Source organism: Phycodurus eques, chromosome 16 (genome assembly GCF_024500275.1).
Source record: "Phycodurus eques isolate BA_2022a chromosome 16, UOR_Pequ_1.1, whole genome shotgun sequence".
In the NCBI taxonomy this organism is placed as follows: domain Eukaryota; kingdom Metazoa; phylum Chordata; class Actinopteri; order Syngnathiformes; family Syngnathidae; genus Phycodurus; species Phycodurus eques.
Window position 1 is genome coordinate 7661672 of NC_084540.1, and position 17244 is coordinate 7678915.

The 17244-nt window shown below is 45.6% G+C and overlaps 1 protein-coding gene and 1 long non-coding RNA gene across 5 annotated transcripts in view; both read left to right on the plus strand.

Annotated features, from left to right (window-relative positions):
- Positions 1-17244, plus strand: part of LOC133414920 (all-trans-retinol 13,14-reductase-like) — a 61165-nt gene that overhangs the window by 10106 nt on the left and 33815 nt on the right. For all 3 annotated transcript variants that reach the window (XM_061700636.1, XM_061700637.1, XM_061700638.1), the window contains exon 2: positions 14446-14628. In XM_061700636.1, coding sequence (XP_061556620.1) covers positions 14446-14628 — 183 coding nt within the window. The remainder of the gene's footprint in view (positions 1-14445; positions 14629-17244) is intronic.
- LOC133415339 (uncharacterized) lies at positions 7574-8390 on the plus strand. 2 transcript variants are annotated; one of them, XR_009770114.1, is made up of 3 exons: positions 7574-7754; positions 7877-8000; positions 8145-8390. It is a non-coding gene; the product is annotated as an uncharacterized LOC133415339 (long non-coding RNA). The 2 variants fall into 2 exon arrangements; XR_009770113.1 differs by having other exon boundaries at positions 7877-7987.

The window sequence follows — 17244 nt, forward strand, 5'->3', positions numbered from 1 at the left end:
ATCGTTGGGCCAAAGCCGGGCTCAGTGACAAGCCTCGGCAGCGAACTTGGTGGCGAGGTCCGCCACCACCACGGGCAAGATCCGCTGCCTCCCCAGCGGCAAGGTTCACTGTTGGTCCAAGTCCAAGCGGGCATGTGTGTCTTCCTTGGCCGGGCCAGAGGAGATGAACACCTGCGTGAGGCTGGCTGGTAAGGATGCTCTGATGGTGCAATCCAGTCAGTTGCGGAGGGAAAAACAAATAAAAAAACATCTGTGGATGAGGCGGGCCTGAGGACAGCCAGGGCCAATTTGTCCTGTGGAATCAGGGAGGCCACGATGAAGTACTCCAGGAAGATCGCCCATTGCTTCAGTGACACCAGGAGTCTGTGGAGTGGTATTCAGACCATTACGGACTATAAACCCTCACCACAGACCTGCGACAGCTGCACCTCCCTGCTAAATGATATAAATGACTTCTTTGCTCGCTTTGAGGCACACAACACCACCCCTGCACACAAGAGTGCTGACAGCGTGAAAAGATTGCTTGACAGGATCAACACACAAAAAGCCCAGATAACATACTTGGTCGTGTTCTGAGGGACTGTGCAGCTGAACTCACAGATGTCTTCACGGACATCTTTAACACCTCCTTGAGTCACGGTGTTGTACCCACGTGCGTCAAAGCCACCACCATCATCCCGGTCACGAAGAAGTCGTCTCCCTCCTGCCTCAATGACTACCATCCGGTAGTGCCCGATGAGGTGCTTCGAGCGGCTAGTCATCAAGTCCTCCCTCTCCCCCCTCTTGGATCCCTTCCAATTTGCATATCGGTCCAACCGGTCAACCGATGATGCCATCTCCACCGCCCTCACACACTTGGGGCCTTATGGACAAAAGGTGCGTACGCATAAAAACGTGGCGTACGTTTTTTTTCATGACAAAGTTCAGATGTATCAAGAGTGAAATGACCGTGGAAATGTGTGGTGCCTCACGGCAACTTCCTGGATGGCGTACCCACGTTTCTGAAGCTGTTGGTGCTTTGGCGACACTTAGAGGTGATGCTGGGAAATTGTTATCATAAATCTGCACATCAGAGACACATGAACAATTAATTAATGCCCGGCAACATTTGACTTCAACAATGTAACAGAGGCAAGGATTCAGAATTCATTTGTTAACCAGTGTATTTAATTAATCAATGATATTTGTGAGGACACCTATTGTCCTCACAATCGCTTCTTGTGACTCCAGCATATGCACTGAAAAAAAGGAATTTGAATTTACTTAATTTGAACACATGATTAAAATGTGTTAAAATTACGTTTTTTTTTTAGAAGAGGGGTCAATAATGTCATTTCGTGACATTTTCATGACATAATTTACCCCTCTTCTCCTAAACAAAAAAACGTAATTTTAACACATTTTAATCATGTGCAACCAATGTACATGTTCAAATTAAGTAAATTCAAATTACTTTGTTTTCTGTGTGCGTGCCCTCTCCTGTGTATTAAAATAATAAATTGAGTCTGTTTTGGCCATACTTTGGCATGGGCAGCTGTCCTCCACTTCACATCCACATTAATGTCTGACCCCTTCTTTTTTAGTTCAGCGTGTGTGTGCTATTCTGACTCTACAGCATTGACAGCCGCACACACGCTGTCCCATTCACTCCTCTTTCACTTGTTGTTAACGCTGGAGGACAGCGTGCCAAAAGAGGATTTTCTTGCGTACCTCCACTTCATTGAGCAACTTCACATTCTGAAAAATTCTTTTTCTTCATGACCTTGCTCATTTTCCTTTTTTTCTGATCATGCAGAGATCGAGATCTCAGATGCAGGGTTCATTTAAATATGATTTGCATATTTAAATGTTGGTGTGGACAAGGAGGGGTCAGCTACTCCAACATGTGCACTCAATTCTACGTTGATTGGGATGTACGAAGGAAATGTGCTTGGAATCATTCACAATGTTTTCTGGATTTGAGAGTACACCATTTTTCAGTAGGAAGTCTTTGTACCTGAGGCCCCTGGACTCTAAGGCCTCATATGTCAGACTGCTGTTCACAGACTTCAGCTCAGCAATTAATACCATCATAACTCAACAACTGATCTACAAATTGGATCAGCTGGGGATCAACACTTCGATGTGCAACTGGCTCCTGGACTTTCTGACAGGGAGACCGCAGGTAGTACGGGTCGGCAGGAACACATCCAGCACCATCACTCTGAAGACAGGGGCCCCTCAAGGTTGTGTATTGAGTCCCCTCCTCTTCACCCTGCTGAGCTATGACTGCACACCAACATATAGCTTCAACCTCTTCATCAAGTTTGCGGAGTACACAACTGTGGTGGGTCTCATCAGCAACAGGGACGAGACAGACTACAGGAGTGAGGTGAGCCGCCTGGCCTGGTGGTGCACGGACAGCAATCTCTCCCTAAATGTGGAAAAAAACAAGGAGAATGTTGTGGACTTCAGGAGAGCTCCCAGCATGCTCCCCTGAACATCAACGGTGCTGCGGTGGAGAGAGTGCACAGCACCAAGTTCCTGGGAGTGGACATAACCGAGGACCTCTCCTGGACCAGCAACACCTCATCACTGGCCAAGAAACCTCACCAGCGTCTCTACTTCCTGCGCAAGCTGAGAAGAGCAAGAGCCCCAACCCCCATAATGTGCTTATTCTACAGAGGGACCATAGAGAGCATCCCGACCAACTGCATCACTGTGTGGTATGGAGCCTGCACCGCATCCTGCCGCAAGACTCTCTACCGCATAGTGAGGGCACCTGAGAAGAATATTGGGACCTCTCATCCCTCACTGCAGGGCATTTCCAGCACCCGCTTCACCCGCAAAGCCCTCCGCATAGCAGGGGTTGCCAGCCATCCATCACACAGCCTCTTCAGTCTGCTGCCATCAGGGAGGAGACTGCGGAGTCTGAGGGCCACAACGAGCCGACTCAAAGACAGTTTTATTCATCAGGCTGTCAGGAATCTGAACTCTCTGAACTCTCTTGGCCGCTCTGCCCCCTCGAACTCTTCTGTCCTCTGCCCACTTGATCTCTGACGCCACACAAACATGCACAAGCACACACACTCACACACACACACACACACACACATCAAGACACAAAGACACGCACACACACAACAGACTCAGGGTTGCATCAGCCACTTTAACAGCATTGGGGTTTCGTCATCTAATTTATGTCATATTTGCCTTGGTTCTCTGACCTTGACTATGTTGCACACGTCACCTGTTCGTTGATATTTGCACCTGCAATTAATACTTTTTATACTGTTTATACCATAGTTTTATTTAGCTTTTTATATTCTTCTTCTTCATTTCCTTGCAGTCCCACATTCACCTTAAACTCCTCTGTCACACCTCACCATTGTTCTGCTGCCCTCATAAATGTACTGTATTCTTCTAACATACTTCTCTGCCACTCCAGACATCCGCATGCAGTAACACAGTTCCTCTCTGGGTACTCTGTCATCCACAGACACAGTGTAGCTCCTTCTGACCTCTGTACTTTACCATCAACATCCTCAAGGCAAATATTGCATCTGTCAGAATCAGAATCAGAATCAGAATCATCTTTATTTGCCAAGTATGTCCAAAACACACAAGGAATTTGTCTCCGGTAGTTGGAGCCGCTCTAGTACAACAAACAGTCAATTTACAGAACACTTTGGGGACATAAAGACATTGACAAAAAACAATTGTGCAAAAAGATGCAGAGTCCTCTAGCACTTAGAGCAGTTCGAACGACTAATATTGCAATAGTCCGGTGCAATGACCATTGTGCAAAGGGCGCTGAGACTTCAAGGAGTGTATGCGGTTTAAAGTGACGAGTAGTGCGATCATCTGGGACAATGTCGGTTCTGCAAATGTTACAGATACTCCTCAATCAGTGTGCAAATGGAGCAGATGCTACTCTGGCATGAGTGGCCAGTATATGCAAATAGTGCAGCATGGCGAGACAACTACAGTGAGTGCACAAGTAATACATAATTGTCGTACTCTTTCTAGGCATGAAAACATACTGTTGCTCCCAAATACTAACTTCTGTCTTGAGTCTAGCCTCCACTACTCTTTCCCATAACTTCATTGTGTGGCTCATCAACTTTATTCCTTTATAGTTCCCCCAGCTCCGCACATCACCCTTGTTCTTAAAAATGGGCACCAGCACACCTTTCCTCCATTCCTCAGGCATTTTCTCACCCACTAGAATTCTGTTGAACAAGCTGGACAAAAATTCCACAGCCACATCTCCGAGATGCTTCCATTCCTCAACAGCAGGGGTGTCCAAACTTTTTGCAAAGAGGGCCAGATTTGGTCAGGAGAAAATGTATGGAGGCCTGAGATTTGTCGAACCATTACCATTGTAAATTAACATGTAAATATGTAACTGTATCACTTTGCTGTCTGCAGCTAGGTCGATATTGCAAATGAGAATCTGTTTTCGATTGCATTACCAGGATAGTTAAAGGTTAAAATAATAATAAATTAAATACAAATGAACTATTTTATGAAAGTTGACTGAAATGTTTTAGAAACACATATTTATTGATTTTGTTTTAACAAATCACATCCCAGTGCATTTTGACAAAGAATAGTATAGTGACTATACTATTCTGATTTGACTATACTATAGTCAAACTATACTACTGATTTGTCAAATCAGCTGTCATCAGGCAGGAGGCGGGGTACACCCTGAACTGGTTGCCAGCCAATCGCAGGGCACATAGAAACAAACAACCATTCGCACTCACAGTCACAGTCATGCCTATGGGCAATTTAGAGTCTCCAATTAATGCATGTTTTTGGGATGTGGGAGGAAACCGGAATGCCCACGCGGGCACGGGGAGAACATGCAAACTCCACACAGGCGGGGCCGGGGATTGAACCCGGGTCCTCAGAACTGTGAAGCTGACGCTCTAACCAGTCGTCCACCGTGCCGCGGTTTGATCATCACAAAAAATCAATTCACTGAGACTCGTAGCTCGCCTTTGTAGGATTTTCATTTGAGTCACGCGCTCTTGTGAAAAAGCGTTGCTGTGCTATCAAAACAGCTTCCAGTGGCTTCAGTTTTTTGGCGCATTCGTTCGCCGTTAGCTTGTCGTAGTTAGCATGTTTCGTCTGGTAGTGCCTCTTAATATTAAATTATTTGAAAACAGCCACAGTCTCTTGGCAGATTAGGCAGACACAGTTGTTTCTTATGTCAGTGAAAACATCCACTCCTCCTGGGCACGGCGGCCCTTGTTGTCAACTTTCCTCTTTTTAGTTTCAGTTGCCATTTTAGAAATGGGCTAAAAACATACCACAGGGGTAAAAGTTCGCACAGGGGTCACGTGACGAGAGTGCAGCCACAGGTCTACTGCCACCCTCTGGTGAAATATAAAATTTCATTTTTTTTTGTATGTGTATATTGTTTACTGTGGTAAACTGTGTTGGCGGGCCACATATCATTGATTTTATGACATGATGCTTCGGGCCGGAGAAAATTTGGACACGGGCCGGACTTTGGGCATGCCTGCTCTCCAGGAATGTAATCAGGACCAACTGCCTTTCTATTTTTCATCCTCTTTAATGCCTTTCTAACTTCCCACTGACTAATCATTGCCACTTCCTGGTCCACCACACTTGCCTCTTCTACTCTTCCTTCTCTCTCATTTTCCTCATTCATCAACTCCTCAAAGTATTCTTTCCATCTGCCACCACACTACTGGCACCAGTCAACACATTTCCATCTCTATCCTTAATAACCCGAACCTGCTGCACATCCTTCCCATCTATATCCCTCTGTCTGGCTAACCTGTATAGATCCTTTTCTCCTTCTTTAGTGTCCAACCTGGCATGCATGTCATCATATGCGCTTGTTTGGCTTTTACCACCTCTACCTTTGCCTTACTTTGCATCTCAATGTAGTCCTTTCGCCTCTCCTCGACCCTCTCAGTGTCCCACTTCTTAGCTAACCTCTTTCCTTGTATGATTTCCTGTACTGTGAGGTTCCACCACCAAGTCTCTTTCACTCCTTTCCTGCCAGAAGATACACCAAGTACTCTCCTGCCTGTCTTTCTAATCAGCTTGGCTGTAGTGGTCCAGTCTTCTGGGAGCTCCTCCTGTCCACCAACACCCTGTCTCAGCTCTTCCCGAAAAGCCGCACAACACTCTTCCTGTCTCAGCTTCCACCACATGGTTCTCTGCTCTGCCTTTGTCTTCTTAATCTTCCTCCCCACCACCAGAGTCATCTTACACACCACCATCATATGTTGTCTAGCCACACTCTCCCCTCCCACTACCTTACAGTCGGTAAACTCCTTCAGATTACATCGTCTGCACAAGATGTAATCCACCTCCATGCTTCTACCGCCGCTCTTGTAGGTCACCCTATGTTCCTGCCTCTTCTGGAAGAAAGTGTTCACTACAGCCATTTCCATCCTTTTAACAAAGTCTACCACCATCTGTATCTCCAAGTTCCTTTCCTGGATGCTGTACTTACCCATCACTTCTTCATCATGCTCAGAACTATTTCATCTAGCTCCTTCCAGAATGTCTCTTTCACCTCTAGGTCACATCCTACCTGTAGGGCATAGGTGCTAATCACATTATACATAACACCCTCAATTTCAAGTTTCAGCTTCATCACTCGATCTGATACTCTTTTCAGCTCCAAAAGATTCTTAGCTAACTCTTCCTTTAAAATAACCCCTACTACATTTATTTTCCTAGCTACACCATGGTAAAATAATTTAAACCCTGCCCCTAAACTTCTAGCCTTGCTGCCTTTCCACCTGGTCTCCTGGACACACAATACATCAACCTTTGTCCTTTTTTTTTTATTTTAATTTTTTGACCTGTTCGGCTGTTAGGTCAAACAGAATGGAGGATCCCTTTTATGCCGGAACAGTTTTACTGTGACACAGGGGAGTTTTTAAGCTTCTGCTGTGGTTTCACAGTTGATCTGGGTGGCACGGTGGCCAACTAGTTAGAGCATCAGCCTCACAGTTCTGAGGATCCGGGTTCAATCCCCGGCCCCGCCTATGTGGAGTTTGCATGTTCTCCTCGTGCCTACGTGGGTTTACTCCGGGCACTCCGGTTTCCTCCCACATCCCAAAAACATGCATTAATTGTTGGAGGCTCTAGGTGCGGATGGTTGTTTGTTTGTATGTGCCCTGCGATTGGCTGGCAACCAGTTCAGGGTGTACCCCGCCTCCTGCCCGATGACAGCTGGGATAGGCTCCAGCACGCCCGCTGACCCTAGTGAGGAGAAGTGGCTCAGAAAATGGATGGATGGACAGTCGATCCATCGAACAGAACAACGTTTCTAGAGGGGAGAGAGAAACGAAGACATAAGACAAAACACTAATTGTAAACAGGATGATAAAAATAAGTCATTACATTATCTACAACAATGAAACATTAAATATGAGTGCTACATGGGGCTGTACTGCTACACCCTAGTGATGGGACGAACAACACTGGTGCGTCAGCACAGTGCAGAGCACACAAGAGTGAAACCCCGTATTGCTGCGTGTATCGCTTTAAGAAAAAAATCATGTGACCGATAAAGGAAGTGTGTCGTTTGGATGTGCCGCGCCATATTGTGTTTATAAGGAAACAAACTGTGTCGACATGTTGCGGATTTGTTGGATGAGGTTTTGCTGTTGGATTTTTGCTTGCCCTCACCTTGTTCCACTGACTTCATGAATCGTTCCAAGAAGTTTTCCCCAATCTGGAATCATTTTGATCTTTTGATTTTGATGCTAAATAAGGTAAATATTTTTCTCCTTTGGGCATTGTTTATTGTTAGTTTTTAAATTAAATATGTTTGTACTCTTTTCTGGTAAGAGGTTTGAATTGTTTTCAGACAAATACACTTTTTATTTTATTGTAGGTGAAGTGTCCGCTCTGCTCCACAGAGCTATCTTACATCAATAAGAGCCCTTCATCAATGCTGAGGCATTTTTGAGCTCGGCATGGCAATGAAGAATTGACAGATACTCGTGTAAGTACCTCAGGTATGTTGAAATTCTCACAAAAAAAAAAAATATTTTCAGAAGTAGTTTATTACACACAAGGCTTTGTGTGACTCTGTAATATTGTTTGTAAAGATTACAGTCTGTAATAAGCTTTTAAACAAAATATTTCCTTTTGGCTTGCAGTTCCTAAGCAAGCAGTGGATGAGGCTGTGGTCAACATGATCATCAAAGACTGTCAGCCACTCAACAGTGTTGAAAATGAGGGATTCAGGGAGCTCCTGAAGCTTATCAACTGGCACTTCAATTTTTATGCTCACCATCTTCATCTGTACACTGTAATGAGTTTTTTCTAAGGCAGGGGAACTGATGTCTAAGAGGAGAAATCGCCTTGGAGCAAAGACACTTCAAAAACTGTTGTTCCTCAATAAAAATGCATAATTGAATACATTTTTGGTCTTTTATTTCATATGATTGAACATTTTAGGTGGCACGGTGTGCAACTGGTTAGAGCGTCTGCCTCACAGTTGAGGACCGGGATCTGTTTTTTGCCCATTTCTAAAATGGCAACTGGAAGTAAGAAAAGGAAAGTTGATAGCGAGGGCCGACGTTTCCGGGACAAATGGAAGTCTGAATATTTTTTCACTGAGTTTCGAAACAACTGCGTCTGCCTAATTTGCCAAGAGTGTGGCTGTGTTCAAGGAGTTCAATATAAAGAGGCACGACCAGACGGAACATGCTAATTACGACATGCTAACTGGGAACGAACGCAGTGAAAAATTGAAGCAACTAGAAGCTGGTTTAACGGCACAGCAACACTTTTTCACAAGAGCCAGTGAGTCGAATGAAAATACAACAAAGGCAAGCTATGAGGTGGCAACGCTGATTGCCAAGCATTGCAAACCTTTTACTGAGGGTGAATTTATTCAAGACTGTGTGATGAAAATGGTGGAGAACATTTGTCCTGAGAAAAAGCAACAGTTCGCCAATGTTTTCCTGGCTCGTAGCACTGTGTCACGAAGGATCGAAGAAGTTTCTTCTGATATTAAGAGACAGTTGGACGCAAAAGGAGTGGAGTTTGAATTTTTTTCGTGAGCCTGTGACGAAAGCACGGATGCATCCGACAGCGCTCAGTTACTGATTTTTTTTAGAGGAGTGGACAGTGAAATGAACATGCGTGAAGAGCTACTTGACCTCCAGAGCCTTCAGGACCAAACAAGAGGGAAATATTTATTTGCTTCTGTTTGTTCCGCCGTACATGACATAAAATTAAAGTGGAATAAAATCACGGGGATTATTACGGATGGCGCACCTGCCATGGTTGGCGAGCACAGTGGATTATCAACCCGAGTGTGTAACAAAGAAAGCGAAGAAGGAGGTAAAGCTATAAAACTCCATTGTATTATTCACCAACAAGTTCTATGTGCCAAACCGTTTCCGTGGATCTCAGTGACGTTCCAGCCCTATAAAACTCCATTGTATTATTCACCAACAAGTTCTATGTGCCAAACCGTTTCCGTGGATCTCAGTGACGTTCCAGCCCACCTGCAGTTGGAGCTCATTGAGCTGCAGTGTGACACAGAGTGTCGCAGCCGGTACCAACAACTCCCTCTTGTCAACTTTTACCAGCAGCTGGTTAAAGACAGGTTCCAAGAGATTCGTACATTTCCTAAGACAATGTTGAGCTTGTTTGGCTCGACATACTTGTGAGAAGACATTCTCAGTCATGAACATGAATAAGAACCGCGTGAGGACAAGACTAAGTGACACCCACCTGCGTGACATCTTGCGCATTAAAACCACCGCTTTTGAGCCAGACCTGTCCCATTTACTGCAGTCGAGATCTCAGTATCACCTTTCACATTAATGCAAACATGTTGTTTGTTGATTGTGATGAATAAAGTTTGAGTTTGAGTCAAATTTCATAAAAATACTTTATTTTGCATTTCATTCATTTTTATTTTAACCTTCATTTATCCAGGTCAGGCAGTTATAAGATCTACCTAGCAGCAGACAGCATAGTAAAACAGTAAAATAAAAATACAAAAAAGCATTTCCCTCGTCGGTAGTATGTAAAATTAATGATGGCCCGCATGACAATTTATTTACAGCAATGTGGCCCCTGAGCCAAAAAGTTTGGGCACCCCTGGGTTAATTGAAGTCTCTAAATTGCCCCTAGGTGTGAATGTGAGTGCGAATGGTTGTTTGTTTATGTGTGCCCTGCAATTGGCTGGCAACCAGTTCAGGGTGTACCCTGCCTCCTGCCCGAAGATAGTTGGGATAGGCTCCAGCATTCCCGCGACCCTTGTAAGGATAAACAGCTTGGAAAATGGATGGATGGATGGATGAACACTTAAGTTAACAAAATTCCATACTTAAGTTAAAAAATGTAACTCTGAATTTTATAACAGAGAAATTTGCTATATTTTACATACTAACTCATTTTAGCATTAACACAAACAAGGTTTTAAGCAAATTTTTCAACTCTTCTCATAAACAACTTAGCAAACAAATTAAGTAAATTAAATTATACAATGATGAGATCATATTTTAAGTAAAGGACGAGCGATTAAATCTTATTTCAGAGGCTGATGTTGGGTTTGCAGCATGTAAGCTTTCCCATCTTATTTTCATTTTGTTTACCTGCAATGATTTTAGAACTACTGCAAGGGTATCTTTTGAGTGACCAACACGGTGTCAATACAGTGCCGACACAGTTTGTGTTGTGTGTCAGTACACTCCTTGTTGTGTCATCATCCCATAACTACCACACCCTGTGAGGGAAGGACAGGACAAGCTAGAATAGGACAAGGACAGGAAAAGAAGCATGCATGACAAGGGTCGTGAACCCGGCTGTACAACTGAAGTGTGGTGGAATTGACTATGTAAATGATGAAAGTCTATAGGACGAGAGTATGAGTGAGCAGATACACAAGCAATTCGTATATTCATGAGTTATTTATCGCAATAAGTGAGTGGCCCCACACCCAGTAAAAGAGTCCCAGGGATGTGTGCCTGCGGACACATGCAAGTGAATTTTACATGGACAAAGACTGACAGAAGTGTCCTGTAATTGCTGTGCGCGGCTGAGGACCCCACCCAAACAATCGAGGGGCGGGATCGGGCCCAATGATCCACCCTAGAGCAGCCTGGTGGACGGGACACGTCCCACACCTTTCTTCTAATCATCATGTCAACCAACGCCAGAGATTTTCCTGTCATAGTCCCAACATTCAAAGTCCCAACATTCAATTCTTGGCTCTGTGCTTTCCTCCTCTTTCTGACGAAGAACCCGCTTTCCACCTCTCCTTCGTCTTCGACCCACAGTAGCTGATTTTCCACCGGCGCCCTGCAGGTTAACGGTGCCGGGGGGTGGACGTTGTTACCCCGGGCCACGACAGATCTGGTATGGAATTCTTTAGATGAACGCTCATATTTGTTTGGCAAAGATTTGAGCCGGATAAACTGGGATAAGCTCCTGCACGCCCGTGACCCTTGTGAGGATAAGCGGAACAGAATATGGATGGGTGGATATATACAGTGGGTATGGAAAGTATTCAGACACCTTCCATCCATCCATCGATTTTCTGAGCCGCTTCTCCTCGCTCGGGTCGCTTGCGTGCTGGAGCCTATCCCAGCTGTCATCGGGCAGGAGGCGGGGTTGCCAGCCAATCGCAGGGCACATAGAAGCAAACAACCATTCGCACTCACAGTCCTGCCTACGGGCAATTTAGAGTCTCCAATTAATGCATGTTTTTGGGATGTGGGAGGAAACCGGAGTGCCCGGAGAAAACCCACACAGGCACAGGGAGAACATGCAAACTCCACACAGGAAGGGACGGGGATTGAACCCGGGTCCTCAGAACTGTGAGGCTGATGCTCTAACCAGTCGCCACTGTGCCGCTTCAGACACCTTAAATAGTTATTATGATATAAATTTGTTATATTGCAGCCATTTGCTAAAATTATTTAAGTTAATTTTTTCCTCATTTATGTACACAGAGCACCTCATATTGAAAGAAAAAAACAGAATTGTTGACATTTTTGCTGATTTATTCAAAAGGAAAACTTAAATATCACACAGCCATAAGTATTCAGACCCTTTGCTGTGACACTCATATATTTAACTCGGGTGCTGTCCATTTTTTCTGATCATCCTTGAAATGGTTCTGCAGCTTCATTGGAGTCCCGCTGTGTTTGATTATTCTGATTGGACTTGATTAGGAAAGCCACACACATGTCTACAGAAGACCTTACAGCTCACAGTGCATGTCAGAGTATATGAGAATCATGCGGTCAAAGGAACTGCCTGAAGAGCTCAGAGACAGAATTGTGGGATGGCACAGATCTTGCCAAGATTACACAAAAATTCTGCTGCACTTAAGGTTCCTAAGAGCACAGTGGCCTCCATAATCTTTAAATGAAAGACATTTGGGATGACCAGAACCCTTCCAAGAGCTGGCCGTCTGGCCAAACTGAGCAATCGGGGGAGAAGAGCCTTGGTGAGAGAGGTAAAGAAGATCAAGCAAAAATGGGAAAGAATTCCAACTACAAAGCTTCAACAATTAGTGTCCTCAGTTCCCAAACGTTTATTGAATGTTGTTAAAAGAAATGTAACACAGTGGTAAACATGACCCTTTCCCAGCTTTTTTATGTTGCAGCCATAAAATTATGTTGCAGCCATAAAATTCTAACTTAATGATTATTTGCTCAAAGAAAATCTAGTTTATCAGTTTGAACATCAAATATCTTTGTAGTGTATTCAATTAAATATAGGCTGAACATGATTTGCAAATCATTGTATTCTGTTTTTATTTATGTTTAACACAACGTCCCAACTTCATTGGAATTGGGGTTGTATGTATATATACACATACATACATACACTGTATATATATTATAAACTTGTCACTTTAAACCGCATACACTCCTTGAAGTCTCAGCGCCCTTTGCACAATGGTCATTGCACCGGACTATTGCAATATTAGTCATTCGAACTGCTCTAAGTGCTAGAGGACTCTGCATCTTTATGCACAATTGTTTTTTGTCAATGTCTTTATGTCTCCAAAGTGTTCTGTAAATTGACTGTCTGTTGTACTAGAGCGGCTCGAACTACCGGAGACAAATTCCTTGTGTGTTTTGGACATACTTGGCAAATAAAGATGATTCTGATTCTTATTCTGATATATTATTATATATATATATATATATATATATATATATATATGGTGGCACGGTGACTGACTTATTAGCACATCTGCCTCACAGTTCTGAGGACCGCGGTTCAAAATCCCGGCCGAGCCTGTGTGGAGTTTGCATGTTCTCCCCGTGTCTGTGTGGGTTTTCTCCGGGTACTCCATTTTCCTCCCACATCCCAAAAACATGCATGGTAGGTTGATTGAAGGCTCTAAATTGCCCAGCGTGAATGCTTGTTTGTTTATAGGTGCCTTGTGATTGGCTGGCGACCAGTGCAGGGTGTACCCTGCCTCTCACCCGAAGATATCTGGGATAGAACGCCCGAGACCCTAGTGGGGAAAAGCGGTACAGAAAAAGGATGGATATTTAGTGCCATGGTTTGATATTTTTTCAATGCGAAAAGGAGACATTTTTGTGTCTTTTTTAACTTGGAAGTTTGTTGAAATTACCAACATTTATTTCAGCCCAAAAGTACAGTTTTTTAATTAAATGTATCTGGTGCAGATATACCTGCCTCACTTTCTGTTGTGCATACTTAGAGGTTAGAACCATATTAAATAAAAGCAGTACCTTGTAAAAATAAGCACACATGCTTCTTGTTTTCATGTGGTTCCACTTGTTTTTACATCAGGGTGATGAAATTTTGTTGCCATGTTTGTTGTATTTCCACCGATATAGTTTAGCATTGTGTAACGCGACAAATTGTTTTACTTTGCTGGTGAGTGATAGATGTATTGTTTTCACAGTGGCTCACTCATACTCGCCTGAGGTGCACTTAGCAGGCATGTGATGCTGAGGCTTCAACTGCGGCCTCATGGATCATTTTAATTGTTTTTATTTTTTAGTTTTAGCATCTCGCTTGGTGTGTGTGTGGGAGGGGGGGGGGCGGCGGGGTCTGATTATGGGGAGTATACATTGATCACCCAATTATAAGTATAAAAATAAAAATTAAATTTCGGGGCCGACTACTCAGTGGACAAAATATCCGTAGGATTATCAATTCTAAAGATATTCAATAGTGACACCCCTAGTGTGTGTGTGTATGTGTGTGTTTGTGACCATATTTAATGTGGGTTGATCGTTCAATTTCTCTTTAATAAATGGATTTACTGTTTATGCTAACAAAAAGAAAAATTGTGTGAGAGTATGTGCAAGAATGTGGACATTATTCTACACAAACCACATTCATATTGGCAAGCCTGATTGTAGTCATAGATAAATCGACTCCAAAAATGTATTCCTGCAGCCAGCTTCACAGCATTTATCATACTGTAACCTGTGAACCCTACAGGTTTCCGGATGGATCGGGTTCCCCATGCTCTGGATGCTGTGGTTATTGGCAGCGGTATGGGCGGTTTGACAGCTGCAGCTCTGTTGTCCAAGGCTGGAAAGAGGGTTCTTGTTTTAGAGCAACACGATCAGGCTGGTGGCTGCACTCACACCTTCCAAAATAAGGGATTTGAATTTGATGTGGGTAAGTTAATTCCTCAAATATCTTTTCCTCAAAGTTTAAATATTCATGGTCTGGTAATAGATTCAGAGACACACTCTATGTAAGTACTCCATGTAAGCTTTGGGGGGGTGAGAGGAAAATGAGAAAACAAAATCTCAAAATCTCAGCCGATTTGGAGCACGGTACATACAAAAGTAAAAGTGAGAATAATAAACAGGATGTTATAAGGACCCCTCCTTGAGCCATCACCTTATCGTGGTGGAGGGGTTTGTGTGTCCCAATTATCCTAGGAGCGAAGTTGTCTGGGGCTTTATGCCCCTGGCAAGGTCACCCATGACAAACAAGTCCTAGGTGAGGGACCAGACAAAGCACGGCTCAAAGACCCCTTATGATGACGACAAGCAATGGACTTGGTTTTCCCTTGCCCGGACGCGGGTCACCGGAACCCCCCACTGGGGCCATGCCTGGTGGTGGGGCTCGAAGGCGAGCGCCTGGTGGCCGGGCCTGCACCCATGGGCCCCGGCCGGGCACAGCCCGAAAGCGTAACGTGGGTCCCCCTTCCCATGGGCTCACCACCTGTGGGAGGGGCCATAGGGGTCGGGTGCAGTGTGACCTGGGAGGTGGCCGAAGGCGGGGACCTTGGCGATCTGATCCCCGGCTACAGAAGCTGGCTCTAGGGACGTGGAATATCACCTCTCTTGCAGGGAAGGCGCCCGAGCTGGTGTGTGAGGTCGAGAAGTTCCGACTACATATAGTCGGACTCGCCTCCACACACAGCTTGGGCTCTGGTACCAGTCCTCTCGAGAGGGGTTGGACTCTCTTCCGCTCTGGAGTTGCCCACGGTGAGAGGCGCCGAGAAGGTGTGAGTATACTTATTGCCCCCCGGTTTGGCGCCTGTACGTTGGGGTTCACCCCGGTGGACGAGAAGGTAGCTTCCCTCCGCCTTCGGGTCAGGGAACGGGTCCTGACTGTTGTTTGTGCCTATGCACCAAACAGCAGTTCAGAGTACCCACCCTTTTTGGAGTCCTTGGAGGGGGTGCTGGAGAGCGCTCCCGCTGGGGACTCCATCGTTCTGCTGGGGGACTTCAATGCTCACGTGGGCAATGACAGTGAGACCTGGAAGGGCGTGATTGGGAGGAACGGCCCCCTCGATCAGAACCCGAGCCGTGTTCTGTTATTGGACTTCTGTGCTCGTCACGGATTGTCCATAACGAACACCATGCTCAAGCATAAGGGTGTCCACACGTGCACTTGGCACCAGGACACCCTAGGTCGCAGTTCGATGATCGACTTTGTGGTCGTGTCATCGGACTTGCGGCCGCATGTCTTGGACACTCGGGTGAAGAGAGGGGCGGAGCTGTCAACTGATCACCACCTGGTGGTGAGTTGGCTCCGATGGTGGGGGAAGATGCCGGTGCAACGTGGCAGGCCCAAACGTATCGTGAGGGTCTGCTGGGAATGTCTGGCGGAATCACCTGTCAGAAGGTATGTGGGAGGACACCGGAATGCCTGGAGAAAACCCACGCAGGCACGGGGAGAACAGGCAAACTCCACACAGGCGGGGTTGGGGATTGAACCTTTGTCACCGATTCTGTTCATAACTTTTATGGACAGAATTTCTAGGCGCAGCCGAGGTGTAGAGGGGGTACGGTTTGGTGGGCTTAGTATTCAGCAAGCCGTGACCTCCAACTCTCACTGGAGCAGTTCACAGCCGAGTGTGAAGCGGCTCGGCGAGAATCAGCACCTCCAAATCTGAGACCATGGTCCTCAGTCGGAAAAGGGTGGCCTGCCCTCTCCAGGTCGGGGATGAGATCCTGCCCCAAGTGGAGGAGTTCAAGTATATTGGGGTCTTGTTCACGAGTGACTGAAGAATGGAACGGGAGATCGACAGGTGGATCGGTGCAGCGTCTGCAGTGATGCAGGACTTTATATTGGTCCGTTGTGGTCCGGTCGATCTACGTTCCTACCCTCACCTATGGTCACAAGCTTTGGGTCGTGACCGAAAGAACAAGATCCCGGATACAAGCGGCCAAAATGAGTTTCCTCCGCAGGGAGTCCTGGCTCTCCCTTAGAGATAGGGTGAGAAGCTCGGTCATCCGGGAGGATCTCAGAGTAGAGTCGCTGCTCCTCCACATTGAGAGGAGCCAGATGAGGTGGCTGGGGCATCTGATTCGGATGCCTCCTGGACACCTCCCTGGTAAGGTGTTACAGACATGTCCCACCGGGAGGAAACCCAGGACACGACCCAGGACACGCTGGAGAGACTATGTCCTTCGGCTGGCCTGGGAACGCCTCGTGACCCCCCCCCCGGGAAGAGCTGGATGAAGTGGTTGGGGAGAGGGATGTCTGAGTGTCCCTGCTAAAGCTACTGCTCCCACGACCCGACTCGGATAAGCGGTAGAAAATGGACGGCTGGATGGATGTTATAAGGAATTCAGCGAGGCCTGAGTGGTCACACTCAGGATGGAACACTTGATGGAATTCCCTCTTCCCAGTTGTTCTAATGTTTGGTGGTGGTCTTGTGTCCAAATAAGAATCCTGATACACTAAACTTGTCTTTTGAGTATTTATTACAACGAAATTAAGAATACAAATTCACAAGGCTATGGTCGGGTGGAAGCATACAGCGCGCTTTGA